The sequence below is a fragment of the Trichomycterus rosablanca genome, chromosome 6, assembly GCF_030014385.1.
Source record: "Trichomycterus rosablanca isolate fTriRos1 chromosome 6, fTriRos1.hap1, whole genome shotgun sequence".
Classification (NCBI taxonomy): Eukaryota; Metazoa; Chordata; class Actinopteri; order Siluriformes; family Trichomycteridae; genus Trichomycterus; species Trichomycterus rosablanca.
In genome coordinates this window covers 23,574,606-23,593,510 of record NC_085993.1, presented here as the reverse complement: position 1 = coordinate 23,593,510, position 18,905 = coordinate 23,574,606, and the positions used below count along the sequence as shown (strand labels likewise).

The 18,905-nt window shown below is 37.3% G+C and overlaps 2 protein-coding genes and 1 long non-coding RNA gene across 3 annotated transcripts in view; 2 read left to right on the top strand and 1 right to left on the bottom strand.

Moving 5' to 3' along the window:
• The window catches only part of esyt1b (extended synaptotagmin-like protein 1b), an 84,752-nt gene extending 82,335 nt beyond the window's left edge, over window positions 1–2,417 (top strand). The window contains exons 51-52 of the mRNA XM_062996734.1: window positions 211–260; window positions 2,230–2,417. Coding sequence (XP_062852804.1) covers window positions 211–260; window positions 2,230–2,257 — 78 coding nt within the window. The 3' untranslated portion in view covers window positions 2,258–2,417. The remainder of the gene's footprint in view (window positions 1–210; window positions 261–2,229) is intronic.
• Window positions 2,418–6,144: 3,727 nt separating this feature from the next.
• Window positions 6,145–12,492, bottom strand: eif6 (eukaryotic translation initiation factor 6). The gene is made up of 7 exons (XM_062997558.1): window positions 12,405–12,492; window positions 11,352–11,502; window positions 10,972–11,057; window positions 10,631–10,806; window positions 8,024–8,200; window positions 7,748–7,929; window positions 6,145–6,656 (listed from the first exon to the last, which is right to left on the bottom strand). Exons 2-7 carry the CDS (start codon window positions 11,456–11,458, stop codon window positions 6,647–6,649), a joined length of 738 nt encoding a protein of 245 aa, XP_062853628.1. The 5' UTR covers window positions 11,459–11,502; window positions 12,405–12,492; the 3' UTR covers window positions 6,145–6,646.
• A 3,818-nt stretch (window positions 12,493–16,310) lies between these two features.
• On the top strand, window positions 16,311–18,497 carry LOC134316971 (uncharacterized). The gene is made up of 4 exons (XR_010013148.1): window positions 16,311–16,586; window positions 17,344–17,413; window positions 17,630–17,745; window positions 17,962–18,497. It is a non-coding gene; the product is annotated as an uncharacterized LOC134316971 (long non-coding RNA).
• The last annotated feature ends 408 nt before the right edge of the window (window positions 18,498–18,905 follow it).

The following is an 18,905-nucleotide window of genomic DNA, read 5'->3' as shown; positions in this document are numbered from 1 at the left end:
AGTCAAATTCACTCACAGTGTATTTTCTCTGATGTTTACTGATATTACTCTTGACTCATGTCTGTATAATTCTATGCATTTCGGCAAAGCCACATGACTGGCTGTATAAACTATATACATAAGTGAGCAGGTGTACAGGTAATCCTAATAAAGTACAAATACAAACAATACATCAATGTTTAATATTAATAACAAACTTTTATTGTTTAGGTGGAAATAGATCTGAGGCAGGTTGACTTTGTCTCAGGTGTCACAGAATGGTGAGTTCTACACACACACACACACACTAAGTTGACATAACCAAACCCTCCAGACACACCTATCCAGAATACGAAACATGCAAAACAGTTTAAAAAAAGGTAGAATGCTGGAATTGGCTGTAATTAGTACTTACCTTTTGTATTATACCTTTATAAACTGTCTAACCTGTGACTCAATAAAATACAAGGAACAAAAAATACACCAAATAAAAACTGCATAGCTCTTTGCAAAAAGACTATGAGCTGTTTTACAAGCAGGGAAAGCCAGGGGACACTGAGACATACTTTGAAGCTAAAGATCTGAGCTGGTGTAAGTGTTGAGTTTTAAGCAAGGAATGTACATCATTTGGGGTGAAGCCCAGGTTAAGAATTTTGAACATGAATCTGGCTTCAACAAGAAGCCAGTAGAGTGTTTTTACTAAAGCAGTTACATGAGAAAACCTTTCTAGGTTATGATCCAGATGAGCGGCAACATTCTGAATTGTGCAAAGTAAAGATATGAAACAAAGGCAGTTCAGAAAGTAAAACATTGCAGAAATTAAGTCTGGACATAGCAAGACCTTGTATGAGAATCTGAGTGGTTTCAGTGGTCAGACATGGGTGTGTTTTTCTGATTTTGGCAAAGCATGTGTTATCTGGTGGTAAATAAAATGCATTTAAAAAGGTGAGGTTGATCTCTATAAATACAACAAAATACACCAAAAAGCTGTGTTACCAAAAGGAACTAAGGATGTCACGGTGAATATAATTTCTTTAACTAGACAGTCTTGACTTCACTCACTCTGTAGAGTGATTATATACACTGATCAGCCATAACATTAAAACCACCTCCTTGTTTCTACACTCACTGTCCATTTTATCAGCTCCACTTACCATATAGAAGCACTTTTAAGTTCTACAATTACTGACTGTAGTCCGTCTGTTTCTCTGCATGCTTTGTTAGCCCCCTTTCATGCTGTTCTTCAATGGTCAGGACTCTCCCAGGACCACTACAGAGCAGGTATTATTTGGGTGGTGGATCATTCTCAGTACTGCAGTGACACTGACATGGTGGTGGTGTGTTAGTGTGTGTTGTGCTGGTATGAGTGGAGACGACACAGCAGCCTGATGGAGTTTTTAAACACCTCACTGTCACTGCTGGACTGAGAATAGTCCACCAACCAAAAACATCCAGCCAACAGCACCCCGTGGGCAGCATCCTGTGACCAGTGATGAAGGTCTAGAAGATGACCAACTCAAACAGCAGCAATAGATGAGCGATCGTCTCTGACTTTATGTCTATACAAGGTGGACCAACTAGGTAGGAGTGTCTAATAGAGTGGACAGTGAGTGTACACGGTATTTAACAACTCCAGCAGCGCTGCTGTCTGATCCACTCATACCAGCACAACACACACTAACACACCACCACCATGTCAGTGTCACTGCAGTGCTGAGAATGATCCACCACCTAAACAACACCTACTCTGTGGTGGTTCTGGGAGAGTCCTGACCATTAAAGAACAGCATGAAAGGGGGCTAACCGTATGCAGAGAAACAGATGGACTACAGTCAGTAATTGTAGAACTACAAAGTGCTTCTATATGGTAAGTGGAGCTGATAAGATGGACAGTGAGTGTAGAAACAAGGAGGTGGTTTTAATTTTATGGCTGATCGGTGTACATATATATATGCATACATTGTGTATAATTACATTTGTATTGTGTTGATTAAAGCTGGTCTCAATTACAAAGTGTATAAACACATATTAGTCATGTTATTTAATATTTAATATTTAGTAAACTATTACAAAGTAATATTTATTTGCTGTTTTTGTTGATTACAAAAATAAAGTTGGAAATTTGTAAAGACAATATAATATAAAAACAGTGAACACTTTACCGTCATCCATGAATAAAATCAGAAATGTTTCAAGTACATTTTGAATGGTGGAATTGTCTAACAAGTCTTTGCAATATACCTATTTCAGGTTTGATCTGAAGGAAGAAAACAACTAAGCTTGTCCTTCAAAGTGGCCATAACCTGCAAGGTTACAGCAATGCCTTCCTGTATTCTATTTCCTGTTTGTGGTCCTGTTTTTTCTATCTCTGTTTTGCTGCTAATGTGTTTTGTAGTGTGCTTGCTAAAGAAGTAAATCGATAATAGAATCAATATGATTTACAGGCAGAGAATTATTGCTGTTTATTACCAAGATATGATTTTGCTTCCAAGAAACGTAATCTCTAAAGTGACTTTAAGATTGCCAGGATTTACTTATTCAATAGGTCATGAATGCAAAGACATGCTAATTGTGTTTGATTGTGCATTAATGAATGTTCTTTAGTGCTTCCAGTTGTAACATTTGCACTGGATTTTAAAAGAAAGGTTTTGTTATGGGACCAGACTATTGAAATTGTCTTTGTGGTACATTGACATACAATGATTGGGTCCATTTAATAGATTTGAAAAAGAGGACCATGGGTTAAGCAAAAAAAACAAAACACTTTTGTTTATGCTGAGTATTGGAAAAATGACAAACAATTTAAATGACAAGTGCTTTAGAAATATAATCGAGGAGAATTGAATCAGTTAATAATAAGAGTTTTAACACCTCTGCCAAAATAAATGCAATGTAATTGCAAGCGTGACTGACATGTACCCTTTGCAAACCTTTGCATGGTGTAAAGAGCACTGCTGCTTAAAAAGATCTATTTTGCAGGATCTGGTCATATACACACAACATTAGTGCTGAGAAACAGTACAACCTGCCCAAACACTCTCTCTCTCACTTTCTTCACCGCTTATCCAATTAGGGTCGCGGGGGGATGCTGGAGCCTATCCCAGCTTTTCAGTGGGCGCAAGGCACACAGTAACACCCTGGATGGGGCACCAGTCCATCACAGGGCAGACACACATACACACACACACATTCATACACACACCCATTTACCTATAGGGCAATTCAGTGTTTCCAATTAACCTGGAGCTCCCGGAGGAAACCTACACAGACACGGGAGAACATGCAAACTCCGCACAGGACCTTCTTGCTGTGCGGTGACTGCTACCCACCGAGCCACTGTGCCGCCCCCTGACCAAACAGGAATTACAAATCTGCACCAACAGCCAAGGTGACAGCATCCCAAACTTTAGGTTTTAAATCTTTATAATCTAGATTTTTAGGGGTCAGATAACTCGATGTACAGATATCCCTGTATTATTACTCTCTCCAGGAATCACATTAATGTAAAGAGTTTTTTACCCTTTACTATTTGACTTGAGCAGACATTTCAGAACTGTAGAATCAACCTATATTACAGAGGTCTCTCAGAAATATATAAGGCATAACATTATGGAGAGGAATTACTGCCAAAATGAAATGCTATCACTGCAGTGAAAAATAGAAATGCTTTTCCATAGTATCATGCAGAATACATGCCAAAATGAACAGCAAAATCTCTGTTGCATTGTTTTCATGTCACTTTACTGCTTCGCTTTACTGTAAAACAATACATGATGATTTGCAGTTAACAAAATGCTGGATTAATGTCCGAATTGTATACAATTAACTGTCAAATTAAACCAAGGCAAAGCTTTGCTTTTCACCATGCAGGGCTAAAGCATGCCAAAATGAAAGGTAAAAGATCCATTGCATTGATTTAATGTCACACGACCTCTTAACAATACATTTTGATTGCCTTTAAAAGAATGGAATGCTGAATTTGTGTGAATACAAATCAACTTGAAATTCAATCAGCTTGCAGTGGTATTTTATAGCACTGTGTGGTGCTTTAAATGTGTTAAAGGAAAATGTAGTATATTGATTGCATTTTAGTCCTGTAGCAGTGCTGTATTCATGCCACAATGAAAAGTAATCAGCATCTAATCACAATTCTTTACTGTATTTAGGGTGTGGTTAATGGGAATATAGACACAATTGATCCTAATCAATTACAGAAGACACATGGTGCAAGCAAAGTTCGACTGCAACGAGGTGCCCATTCCTTGGCTAGTTTATCATGCATAATAGCTGGCTGGCAGATTTGTTATGAGACGCTCTTAATGGCCTTGAAGAAAAAAGACACATCTAACGTCATGAACACCGACAGCAAAGTTACAGCTACAAACAATTACTTCTGCATGGTTCTCAGCCTTGTCCCAAATTAGATAGAGGACAGTGATTACTTTTTAAATTCAGTACTGTTACAGGACTGAAATACAATGATTGTACTGCTTTTTTGGCACAGTCAGAGCACCACAAAAATTTTGTACAGCTGTGAGTTGTATTCAATTTTGCATGAAGCAACAAATTAGTTATTCGCTTATTTTTTAATTGCATTTCCTAACACTGGTTACATTTTTGTTCCTGTTTGCTTTATTTTTTATTGGATTTTATATTTTGCAGCCCAATTAATAATGGTCTCAGGGCTTAAAATCTTAAGGCAATGCCTGTTCTACAACACTGGCAGTGTAAAAAAACTCTTACCTGTTATTATGGGCAGCAAAACAAAAAGCATGACGTTTCCACATTGCTTACAACACACAGAGGTAGTGTGTGTGTAAATCCAGCCTAATCCATGCATGCAGCCAACAAGACCTGCTTCCAGCCACTGTTGCAGCCTGATAAAATTTCAGGAAGCACTGCCTTGGTGAACCCCCATCACCAGCTTATTAACTCTAATAAAGATGTTTATTAACTTTTGGGGATGAAGTTGTTTGTAAGTCTAAGCAGACACAATTTAATACTCAAATCTCAAATGTACTTGGATTTATCAAGTTAAACTAGCTTTTATATTGTTATTTATACCTACCTTCATATTTTTGTTCTGCTAGCTGTGAGCAAAGTACCAACGTATCACACTAGCTAACTACCATTAGATCTGCAAGCTACTATACAAATTGCCAAGGAAATTACTTTGTGCTTCCTACCATGGCTCAGTTTGCTTTGAAAAATATTGTTATTATTCTAGTCTTTTGTCACAATCCAAATATAGCAGGTTTGTTAATATATGCAAATTATATGGGGGGGGGGGGGGGGGGGGGCTTTAAACTCGAAAACATTGTTTAAATTTGATGTGCCATACTAGTCATAGTAATTAGCAATACCATCAACATACATTGGCTTTAGTTTCTAAAATGCATTTCAGTAAGATCATCTGGATGCCTAAGTATCACTGTCAAGTGTATTACTTAATGCTTTTAGCTGTTTGCACTTTTCATTTCTACATATTAAAACAACATCATTAGAGAAACATTGTGAGATATATGAGTTGTAGGTGATAGTTTTAGTCAACATGCAATTATTAATGCTTTGCACTCTGCCTTGGATGGCCTTACCTGTCAGTGTTTCACTATGCATGCTTCATATTTTGCTTATTTGATTATTAAATGATTTTATGATGTTATTTCTTTGCTGGATTTTGTATTTTAGAACAAATAAGATGTACCATTCAACAATTTTGTTGATTTTTTTTCCAAGCTGAATTTGTATAATTAGGCTGTATTGTGTATACTGATTCTGTTGGTGTTCTAGTCCTCACAAAGTAATGAGAAAAATCTAATGAAACAATTTTCAAGCAATTACATTTTTCTTGTATACCTATTCTCCTTTTTTATAATTCTGTGATGTACATAGCGCATGCCTAAATGTAACTGCTGCTTAAATATAACAAAAAATAGCACCAAAGAGTCATTTGTTGTCAAGGTTACTGTCAAATACATCTTCAACTGCTATCTGTCGCTTGACTGTTGCCACATTACTGTGCTAATAAACCATACCAAACTTTCCCTCTAGATTTGCTGATGTCAATCAAATCTAAAACTTCTGCTATATCATTTGTGTAGTAACATTTACTTAAAAACTTCATTTGAAATGTAATTTAGTTTTAGTTCATTTTGGTGTCACCAATGATCAATTATTTCATTTAATTTCATTTTGCTCAACCACTTTTTCCTGGCCAGGGCCACAGATTGTCAGAATTTACATGATAATAAACACACAAAAACAGTTGTACATGTATAAAGTTTACAGAGTATGTAAAACGCTAAATTTCACATTTTATTTATTAATGGCCAAACCAAGTTTCCTTCAGATTTATCATAGATCCATACAATTGTAAGTGTTAATAATGCAAGGCTTTATTAATAATACACTACATTCACACAATGAAAGTGATAAAGTACAGCTTCACAGCAAGTACTCCAGGTAGACAGCTCTTGCTCTTACCTTGCATAAAAACAGATCAGAGATTTTGTCATGATAGTTGACAATAACTTTAGGTTGACATCACATGTTTATACAATACAAAACCATTTTATATGGTACAAAGAGTGTCCTGTGGAAGAGGCATAAAACGTTTAACTTGATGGTAGTCATCTTCAGACTTGTCCACTTTAAAACCATGCTGCATTTATGTCAGACTGTGAAGAAAAAAAAAAAAAAAAAAATTTTAGAAGCACGCAAACATTACAATTACGTTGGCCATTTTTAACGTCCAAACAAACAAGCTACTTAAATTTCCACTATTCAATGACCTATAAAGGCCTAATTACCATTTAAAGTTAGCATTTAAACACTATATACACTGTTTTAACCACCCTTAAAAACAAAGAGTAATGTTAGGAACTTTAATGGACTGAAGAACTGTATGCACATGGCTAGCATTAAATTGACTTCTAGAAAAGTTAACACACAGTTAAAAGATTCTAATGCTATGAGTCAAAGATTTTTTTGGCCAACTAAGACTCGGACTGATTTTTTTAACTGGCCTTGAAGAGCAAAGCCAAACACGGCACACCACCCGACATACATCACAGCATGAAGCATTGGGGGTGAAAATATTGTTGTGGGCTGTTTCTCTTTCATTGGAAATGGGCAGGATTAAAAGGGAAATTAATGTTAAGTATACACACATTCTTAAGAAAAGCTTGCATTCCTAAATACACTTAAAAATAGCAATAGCTTAGAAATGTATGTATTTATTAGGATTTTAACGTCATGTTTTACACACTTTGTTTGACATTAAAACTTGTGAACTGATGAATTTTGTGTAACCAGTAACTATCTGTTCTGTCATGAATGTTACCAGTCATGGACAATTTAGTATCTCCAATTCACCTCACTTGCATGTTTTTGGACTGTGGGAGGAAACAGGAGCACCCGGAGGAAACCCACCGAGACATGGGAAGAACATGCAAACTCCACACAGAAAGGACCCAGACCGCTCCACCTGGCGATCGAACCTAGGATCTTCTTGCTGTGAGGCGACAGTGATACCCACTGAGCTAGCTTAGAAATAAGAATTTGAGTGGCCAAGTGCTGCCCTAAATCTGAAATAAAATCTGTGGATAGATTTAGAGAGCAGTGCATTGCTGCTTACAAAAATAATTGACTAAACTTCTCTGTACTAATGTTCGATATGTATTTGATTTTGTTATTTTTATTTAAAAGTAGCAGAAGAAGAAAAAAGCTGACAATATGCAAAACTTTGACAAAAGTAAATGGACTGTACCTGTCAATAAGGGAGTCTCTCATACTGGTGGCTATGGCACTTGGCTGTGTTTCACCGAGTTTAAATACACTCTCAATGACGGACAGCTCTGTGCTTGTTGTATCCAAACCACAGAAGGCACACCAGTCATTCACCACCATACCAGCAGCAATCACCTCACTACCACGGTTTATAGTGCCAGCCTAAAATTTATATAAATACATAGAAACATATCATAAAAGTGAAACATTGTATTTTAAATGAATACAAGTGTCAACTGATTTAAGATTTACTTACAACCAAAGGCACTTGCAGTAGTGAGGACAGCTCGTCTTGGTCTTCAATAGATGTTTTGGGGTGAACAAGCCCCCCCTGGTTACTAAACACACAGTAACTACCCACCAAGACTTGCTCAGCCACAGTTTGTCTAAACACCTCCACCTTTAGGGTGTCAGCTAGAATCTCTTCTGTTTCCTGTACAACACATTACAGCAGTATTTAAACAAGACATTAGGAGAATTATCATTATCATTCTAAAACAGCGACAAAACCCACTACCAAAAATGTATGTATTTTGTAAAACTGAATTTAACTGTACTTGAAAATATTTAGTTGACAACAGAGGCATGTTTACAACTGTGTTATATTTCAGTCGTTTGGGAACTGAAAATGCTTATTGTTGCATTTTTGAAAGTGGAATTTTTGCCTATTCTTGCTTGATACAATACTTCAGCTGCTCAACAGCCTGTAATCACTGTTGGCTGATTCTCCTCTTCATGGTGCGTCATACATTTTTAATTAGAGAATATCGCACAAACAGTGTCATCAAAGGCAGGCTGTTGTAGTACATGCAAAATAAGGCCTGGCATTGTCTTGATGAAATAACCATGGACTTTCTTTTAAAAAAAAATTATTGCCTTGGTGGCAGCATAAGTCTCTCTAAAATCCCAACATACGCCCAGGTGTCAATGGTATCTTCACACATATGCAAGTCACCCATGCTATGCGCACTGATGCACCACTGTACCATGACAGGTGTAGGCTTTTTGCACCTTTTACTGATAAGTCTGGATGGTCTATGTTTTTACTGTCTTTTGGTCTGTCTGATATGAGCTCAGACCCAGAGAACGATTTTGCTGAAAATGTGCTTTTGGAACTGACTGTTCTCTCACAACGTTGGCATAAAGTTTTCTTGCTCGTCCCCTTTTTATATCCAATTAGATACCCTAATCTGTTATCAAATAAGCTGCTGTGAAAACATTTAAAAACTTGAATATTTAAAAACTTCTTGAGCATGTTGCAGGTATCAAGTTTGAATGGTTTATATTTACAAAATTCTAGTTTTATTTATAAAATCAAATTAGTCAGACAAAAGATTAGGTTATTTCTTTGTACCTTTGTCAGTGAATTAAAGCACAGAGAGAAAAAAAAAAGGTTTCTTTGCATTTTGCATGGGGTACAATAGAAGCCAAATGTTCACAATTCTACTTTTCACCACAAGGCCATAGTGCACTAGCACTATTTCTGACTGCTCACCCTCACCTATAGACTAGCAGTTTATTACATATTTGCATATTTTACACATTAAACTCAGTGGGCAGTGTTCATACTATTCTCAAAATATTTTGTGTCATTCGAAAGTGTGTGGTCAAAAGTATTAGGACACACCTCTTAATCACTGAATTCAGGTACTTCATTCAGACACCTTGCCACAGGTATATAAAATCAAGTACCTAGACATGCAGTCTGCCTTTACAAACAAAAATAAATGGGTCGTACTAAAGAGCTCCATAAATTCAAGCGTAGTACTGTAATAGGTTGCACTGTTGTAACAGGTTAGTTTGTGAAATTTCTTCCCCTCTAGATATTCCCCAGTTGACTGGAAAATGTATTTCCGTTTAGATATTCCGTGATCAACTGGGAGAGGTATTATTGAAAAGTGAAATAATTTAGGAACCACATCAACTCAGCCACAAAGTGGCGGACCACCTGAAATTACAGAGCGGGATTGCCGAGTTCTGGGGCACATAGTGCATAAAAGTCACTATTTCTCTGCTGACTCGGTATTAACATCAGCACAAAAACTGTGCACCAAGAGCGTCATGGCTGAGCAGCTGCATGCAAGCCTTACATCAGTAAACACAATGCCATGGGTGGGATGGAGTGGTGTTAAGTTTGCCGTCACTGGACTCTGGAGCAGTGGAAATGTGTTCTGTGGCATGATGAATCACACCTCTTTATCAAATGTCAAAAACATCACCTGCCTCACTGCATTGTGCCAACTGTAAAGTTTGGCGAAAGAGGGATAAATCTATGTGATTGTTTTTCAGAGGTTGGCCTAGGTCCCTTAGTTCTAGTGAGGTTAAAACCTAATGCTTCAGCATGCCAAAACAGTTTGAAGAAGGCTCTGTTCCAGCATGACTGTTCCCCAGTGCACAAAGCAAGCTCTATAAAGGAAACGTTGGGTGAGTTTGGTGTGGAAGAACTTGACTGGCCTGCACAGAGCCCTAACCTAAAGCCCATGCAACACTTTTGGAATTAATTAGAACAGAGACTGCGACAGGCCCTTTAGTCCAACATCAGTGTCTGACCTCACAAATACTCTTAAAGGGCAAAATTTCCAGACACACTCCAAAGTCTTGTCGAAAGCCTTTCCAAAAGAGAGGAAACTGTTATAGCTGCAAGGGGGGGGGGAAACGAACCTTAATTATTAATTATTAATGCTTATGGATTAGAATTGGAGGTCATATAAATGCCATTTGGTGTAATGTGTAGGGTGTAGGTGCCCCAATACTTTTGTCCATATAGAGCATGTCTATATTTCTATAATAGAAAAACAAGCAACATGAGTTCTATTCTCATTTTACTGCTACTAAAGACATTCAGAGCAGAATTCAGTCTTACTCTGTCAAGGTCTGGGTGAACGAGAGCCACATAGTCATTGCATGCAATGACGTTTCCAAGTGCAGACAGCCGTTCCTCCACTCTCTGAATGCGTACAGACTCTGGCAGGCAGTTTCTTATGTGTTGCAACTCCTGATCTGTTGTGTTGTTGGGTACAAGAAGTCCATGACGGTTTCCTACAAAATAAAAAGGTCTAAGTAAAAGTAGTTTTCTAGATGCTGATGTAACAAAAGTTTATGAATAAAAAGTCTCTACGTTATCATGAATATTTAAAAGAGCACAAAACTGATTTAAAAGAACATGCATTGTGTTTTCCTAAAAATCATCAATTTCAAACTTACCCACACACATTCTCCCGATGATCCGACATCCTGCAATGGAGGCATGCACTACTGGTATTGTTTCTGACAATTCACCCTCAAACACACTGCAAAGATTGCAAACATCTTGTTTATTTGACCAATTTAAACAAGAAACGCATTCACAGAGAATCAAAAGCTATTTTACCTCAAACTCAATATTACTTTTCATACATTTGGAATACGATGCTCAACAAGCTTCTAGTCAAGTGTCAGAATTGCACAATAGAGGTTAAAAAAAATCAGGCTGCACAAACTCTGGGATGATTATACAATCAAAAAAAGCCCAGAATCAACAATGGATACAGACTTAAGTATTCAGACCAAGTGTAAAAACGACCTTAATCTGGAGCTGGACTTACCTGTAGAAGTTTTCAGAGCCACCGACTGCCACTAAGCAGTATGTGTTTGTGAGCTTTGCAAAGCACCCAATTTCATTGTTCTTCTCAAATGAAGCTCTGACTGCCATTTTTATAGAAAACTCACAAAGAAGTTGATGAATTCTACCTGAAACTGTGAAACAAAAATTAACATGGGTTAGCAACATTTATAATAAGCAAACTGATAAGAGTTCAGAGAAACCATTAAAAGGAAAATGATTTATAATACTGGACCAATTAATTGCATCCTTTAACATAAACATATATAATAAAAAAAAAAATAAGAAGAATAACCAGACAAATTGCATCATTAAGTCTGTATTAAGAAAGGGTAAGAAATGCCAAAAAAGCACCTGACATCAGAGAGACATTCGTATCACATTTGTAATTGAACAGTTTAACATCCTGACTACACATTTTCAAGCTAAAAAAAAAAGCATTTGAATGTCATCAGAACAGACCAGTTTGGGTGGTTCACATACACACTATATTGGGACCGAAACCAAACTATCGAAGTCACTGACTAGGCTAAACCGGTAAGTGAAATAAAAGAATATAAACAAAACCTATACTCTATACACGCAAACCAAATGTGCTGTTAAATAAACAGAGCCGAATTTATCCTGTTAATGGAACGGTCAGTAAAACCGAAACTAACGTTAATATACTGTACATGTTTAGCCAGCTAACCAACGACATGAGTTCCATGGACTAAACCAACCAAAGTTGTGATTTTGGCTTACTTAGCCAAACAAATATGATTACTTGTGTAGTACCACAACCAGAACTTGACTTCAGTAATCATTTATATAAACTTAATTTAAAACTAGAACATGATTTAGCCGAGTGTATTGCATTTTACTGAAGTCTATTTTTGCGTCTACCCGGCCCAAAACTCAGTTATAATCATAATAACTATAAAGTAGCTGTTCTGATTTAATTTTCTGCGCTAATGATCTGATCTACATATCAGCACTTACAAATCATTAATATACATTTGGTGAAACTGATAATCCACATGATATATATTTTTACCTTAAATGAGCCGAAGCGGTATAGAAGCGTGGAGCCACTGACCCACGTGTTCACTTCCTGAACAGCGCATTTACGTCAGCATTGTGGGTTTCACTACGCAAGCCGCTGTGGAAGATAGGAAGTGAAGGTACTTTGTTAGGCAAAGCCGACAGAGCGTTATGGAAGGCCATCTGGGCCAAAAACGTCATCGCCCAAAAACAAACAAATTACGTTTGTAGACAACAACATTCAGTTGCCACGTGTTGGCATCTTACAGCCATTCTGAAAACTCATACTTGAATATATCTGCATGTCAATAAGGGACCAGGACCAGAGGTGGAAAGTAATGAATTAAATTTACTCGCGTTACTGTAATTGAGTATTTTTTTTGTGTACTTGTACTTTTTAAAGTAGATTTTACAACCGGTAATTTTACTTAAGTATGTTTTGTATGAAGAATTGTAATTCGTGTTGCCGCTCAGGTGGCGCAGCGGTAAAAAACACACGCTGTTCACCATAGCTGGGATCTCCAATACATCGTATCGAATCTCGGCTCTACCTTCCGGCTGAGACTGAGCGGCTACATGAACACGATTGGCCTGTTGTTCAGATAGGGTAGGGACTAAGCCGGATGGGTACTCTCTCTCAGACTAGTGTGATTACGACCTCTGCTGGCTGGTTGGGAGATGGGAAAGGAGTGCGGAAGAGGATGTGGCTCTCCGTACACAGCGCTGTACTGCACTGCACTTGTCAAGTGTAGGTGATAAGATGTTTGATTGCTGTGCACGTGTCGGAGGGGCCGTGGAGCAGCCTTGTCCTCCCCAATCAGGAGCAGGGACCAGCATTAGTGAGAGGATGATTGACGGGCAGAAATTGGATGCACTAAAGTGAGAGAAAAAGGGGTGAAATACAAAAAAAAAAGAAAGAATCGCTACATTTGAAATAACATCTGTTACTGAGTAATCGCGTCTGGGTAACTGCTGCAGTGAATGCTGGGATGGAAAATAAACTGGCGCTAAAACAAAGGAGCTGTAATCTAGGTATAGGATTTGGAGTTTGACGTTTTATTATTTGACAACATAGTCTGATGTCAAAGAATTGGCAAGGTTTTGTCTTACATCTTGAAGGTTTTCTTTGGGTCATTTAGTGAAAGTCACAGCACTTTGTAGCCTTGACTTGTTTTGAGTTCTGAGATTTGCAGTATGACTGTTGTTTGGTATTTGTTGGTGATGAATCCACTGGTCTATAGAATCCACAATTAATGCCAACTTCAGTGGTCATTCAGTGGAAAGTGTTTTTTGGGATGGTCTGTACTAAAATGACACATTACACATCCCTAAATTTTTTAAATGTTGTATCAACATGTTTTTGCTATTATATACCCAGGAAAAAATTTACTCTGAAGTTTTACAGTAAAACTGTTAAGTTTACAGTTGAACCATAAAAGTTCACAGTTCTACTGTCATTTTTACAGTTTGACCATAAGTACAACTGTGAACTCTCATGTTACCACGAAGTTCATGGTAACCTTTTCAGTGTTTAATAATATTGACTGTAAAGTTTACAGTAAAACTGTAAAGTTTACAGTTGAACCATAATAGTTCATAGTTCTACTGTCACTTTTACAGTTTGACCATAAGTACAACTGTGAACTCTCATGTTACCATGAAGTTCATGGCCACCTCCTCTGGTGTTTAATAATGTTGACTGTGAAGTTTACAGTTCAACTGTAAACATGATATTGTTGAATTGTTAAATTCAGTCAACTTACAGTTTAAAGTTCAACTAGGAATAGTTCATAGTCACCTCTTCTAATGTTTGATGTTTACAGTAATTTACAGTTTAACTATGGCCATATAGGTAAACGACAAGATACAAATATCAAGACAATAATAATGTATATAATATTTATGTATTATTTAAAGTAGGTATGTGAATGAAGGGTGTAAATGTATGTGTGTGGGGGTAAATTAATTACATGACATGAAAAACATGTCAAAAAGACATTATTTACAGTGTATCACAAAAGTGAGTACACCCCTCACATTTCTGCAGATATTTAAGTATATCTTTTCATGGGACAACACTGACAAAATGACACTTTGACACAATGAAAAGTAGTCTGTGTGCAGCTTATATAACAGTGTAAATTTATTCTTCCCTCAAAATAACTCAATATACAGCCATTAATGTCTAAACCACCGGCAACAAAAGTGAGTACACCCCTTAGTGAAAGTTCCTGAAGGGTCAATATTTTGTGTGGCCACCATTATTTCCCAGAACTGCCTTAACTCTCCTGGGCATGGAGTTTACCAGAGCTTCACAGGTTGCCACTGGAATGCTTTTCCACTCCTCCATGACGACATCACGGAGCTGGCGGATATTCGAGACTTTGCGCTCCTCCACCTTCCGCTTGAGGATGCCCCAAAGATGTTCTATTGGGTTTAGGTCTGGAGACATGCTTGGCCAGTCCATCACCTTTACCCTCAGCCTCTTCAATAAAGCAGTGGTCGTCTTAGAGGTGTGTTTGGGGTCATTATCATGCTGGAACACTGCCCTGCGACCCAGTTTCCGGAGGGAGGGGATCATGCTCTGCTTCAGTATTTCACAGTACATATTGGAGTTCATGTGTCCCTCAATGAAATGTAACTCCCCAACACCTGCTGCACTCATGCAGCCCCAGACCATGGCATTCCCACCACCATGCTTGACTGTAGGCATGACACACTTATCTTTGTACTCCTCACCTGATTGCCGCCACACATGCTTGAGACCATCTGAACCAAACAAATTAATCTTGGTCTCATCAGACCATAGGACATGGTTCCAGTAATCCATGTCCTTTGTTGACATGTCTTCAGCAAACTGTTTGCGGGCTTTCTTGTGTAGAGACTTCAGAAGAGGCTTCCTTCTGGGGTGACAGCCATGCAGACCAATTTGATGTAGTGTGCGGCGTATGGTCTGAGCACTGACAGGCTGACCCCCCACCTTTTCAATCTCTGCAGCAATGCTGACAGCACTCCTGCACCTATCTTTCAAAGACAGCAGTTGGATGTGACGCTGAGCACGTGCACTCAGCTTCTTTGGACGACCAACGCGAGGTCTGTTCTGAGTGGACCCTGCTCTTTTAAAACGCTGGATGATCTTGGCCACTGTGCTGCAGCTCAGTTTCAGGGTGTTGGCAATCTTCTTGTAGCCTTGGCCATCTTCATGTAGCGCAACAATTCGTCTTTTAAGATCCTCAGAGAGTTCTTTGCCATGAGGTGCCATGTTGGAACTTTCAGTGACCAGTATGAGAGCTGTACTACTAAATTGAACACACCTGCTCCCTATGCACACCTGAGACCTAGTAACACTAACAAATCACATGACATTTTGGAGGGAAAATGACAAGCAGTGCTCAATTTGGACATTTAGGGGTGTAGTCTCTTAGGGGTGTACTCACTTTTGTTGCCGGTGGTTTAGACATTAATGGCTGTATATTGAGTTATTTTGAGGGAAGAATAAATTTACACTGTTATATAAGCTGCACACAGACTACTTTTCATTTTGTCAAAGTGTCATTTTGTCAGTGTTGTCCCATGAAAAGATATACTTAAATATCTGCAGAAATGTGAGGGGTGTACTCACTTTTGTGATACACTGTACATCTAAAAAAAAAATAGATGATTAACAATATTCCAATAAAAAAAGAATACAGCACAGATTTACATATTTATAATATTACAAAAATACAAATAACCTCATGCAGACAGGACAAATATTACATTACATCAATATTACATCAGACAGATGACTTTATAGCGCCTTTTATTATGCCTGTTCTGCGCAAACCTCTCTTCTACAGACATCATGTCAGACATCATGTCAGTCTGGACATCTGGGCATGCGCACATGCGCACTTGATTTGAGACCGTTATTTCAACCAAGCGTCTCGAGCTTCGCGTCAGGTGAACCGCGCGAAATACAAATTTTGTGTCAGTTTCAGTGATTTAATTCTCAAAAACGAGTCTGTTAAAGTCCGCGCTGTGTATCTGCTTAAAGATAAAGTTCCTGCCACATGTGTTATTGAGTCAGAACTTATTAAAGGACAAGAATCTGACGACGGTAATCTCATCAACGGCTAAACTGTTACCTGGAAAGTGAGAAATGGATAAAAAGACGTTGGTGAAGCGGCGCCCTGCTAAACCCTGAAGTTCGATGGTAAGTCATTAACTTAAACAGTTTATAATAATACACAATAATATATTTACTATGCCTAAAATGTTATTAAAAATAAATGGCCATTTTAGAAAGCCGAAAATAACACAGGTCTCAGGATTCTATGTCTTCAAATTAGTTACTTGGGACGTTAGCTAAACCATTAGCATAAACAGTCTGTTATCTGACGGTAATTGATTGTGCTCTTTTTAAATGCGTAGTAATACTTGCAACGCGTTAAGACTGGTACAATTACTTAGTTTATAGTGTTGTTACAGTGCTAAACTGCACTATAATAAACCTATCACTTTTTATAATTCTAAGTGTACAGATAATATAAATGCTTTTAATATTTCCTACAAGACAATTCACCTTTTATGTCTTATTTATACACGTCTTAATTAAATGTGAACGTTAACCTGCAAGTTGCTCCTAAAATAGTGGAGGTCCAGCATTTTCTTTGGAATGATGGGTGATATGTGTGCTTTAAATTATTGCTGTGAAACTGGGGCAGTTGATCAAAGTTTATATGATTTATTCAGGAAATGTCTATTAACACACATTTCAGGTTTTCCCTACTCTTTCCCTACTCCCTATAAAACTTGGGCACCACCTAAGCCCAAGCCCAGTGACCACACCACGTAAGCCTGCCAACAACCCAGGGAAAACCCTGCATTTGTGCCACTGTGTTTAAGCTATTGTAGCATTCTGTTAACTACAGATTTTAAATATGAAATTAAAAACAGTATTTTTATTCCAGGAAAATGACCACATGTCAAGGAGGGCTGCTGAGGTTGAGAGAGTCTCAGTGTCCGACAGAGAAGACCCGGGTATTGTAGATAACAGTATCTGCCTACATTTACATCAGCACATAAGGATGGGTTTTTCATATTCTTGTTCATGATAGTAGCAGCAAGTTTCAGCCTGCATATCTATATATGCTTAAAGCCCTGACTGTTTTCAACTTCTGTTGGGTGTGTTACTAAATGCTAAACTGTGTACTGATTGCATAGCTGCTGATATTAATTGTTTGATTCTTTTTCTAGTAACTAGTGAATCAGACGGGCCATGCCAATCCATCTTAAGGCAGTCTGAGCTACTAAAATAATGAAATTAAAAAGAGAGAAGATCTGTCTGCGTCAGTGCTTTAGTGCAGATGAAGGTAAGTCATGTTTTTCAGCAATAAATATTTTTTGCACCATAACAATTAATGGTAATTAATGATACGCTTACCAAATATATGCCTTATGATACATCAGATGTAAGACATTGCTGATGAAATATATTAGGGCCCCTGTAGCTTAGAGGTGATGGCGGCAAATGTTTGATTATTTTTATTTATTTATTTATTTATTTATTTTTTTTTGCATTTTTAAAGGTGGCCGAACAGATTTTCCCCATGAAGGAGGTCCAGAAAGTGTACTTCACCAGCAAATTCAACAATGTGGACAAGCTAGGAAAACAAGAGGTGTAATTCATGTCACAATTCACACCCCCACACACACTCAGACATAGGACACATCCAAGCACCCAATACTGCCATAATTAAATGCATAGTGAATGCTTATGAATTCGATTTTTCATTATGTATGTATAGAGTTTATATATACTGTAGATTTATACCACAATACATTATTCAGTTATATAATTGTATATATTACTGTATAATAAAATTATATTATTGTATAATTACCATCGTAAAATAAATTATTAAGTGTAATATAATTATGTTATTATATAACAAATACAATCTATTACCATTATTTTTTATATTACTATTATTTTAATGCATTTAACATTACATTATAGAATGCCAAGTTGGTACATGTGTTATCAGTTTACCATTTAGAAGGAATCCTTACCAGTTGTTTTTGTGCGTGTTTGAAATTATACCGTTGCTGAATAAATGGAGTTGTGAGATCTATACATTGTATTGTATTGTATTGTATAATTAATGTCAAAGTACAGTAATTACAAAGTAAACTGTGAAGTCCAGGGTAAAACTGTTTACCAAGTTTACAGTGGAACTTTTAAACATCACAGTAAAATAATCAATCAGGTTTACAGTTTTACTTTGAAATTGTTTATAGTAGAACTGTGAAATAATTCAGTGTTTTACTGTGAAAGTTCATAGTGGAACTGTCAACTGGACTACTATGAAAGTTCACAGTAGAACCATGAAGTGGCCAAATTACCATCAATTCATAGTAGAACTGTAAAATAATTCAGTTTTACTGTGAACTTTTTTTTATAGTAAAACTGTGAAATAATTCATGGTTTTACTGTGAAAGTTGATAGTGGAACTGTCAACTAGATTACTAT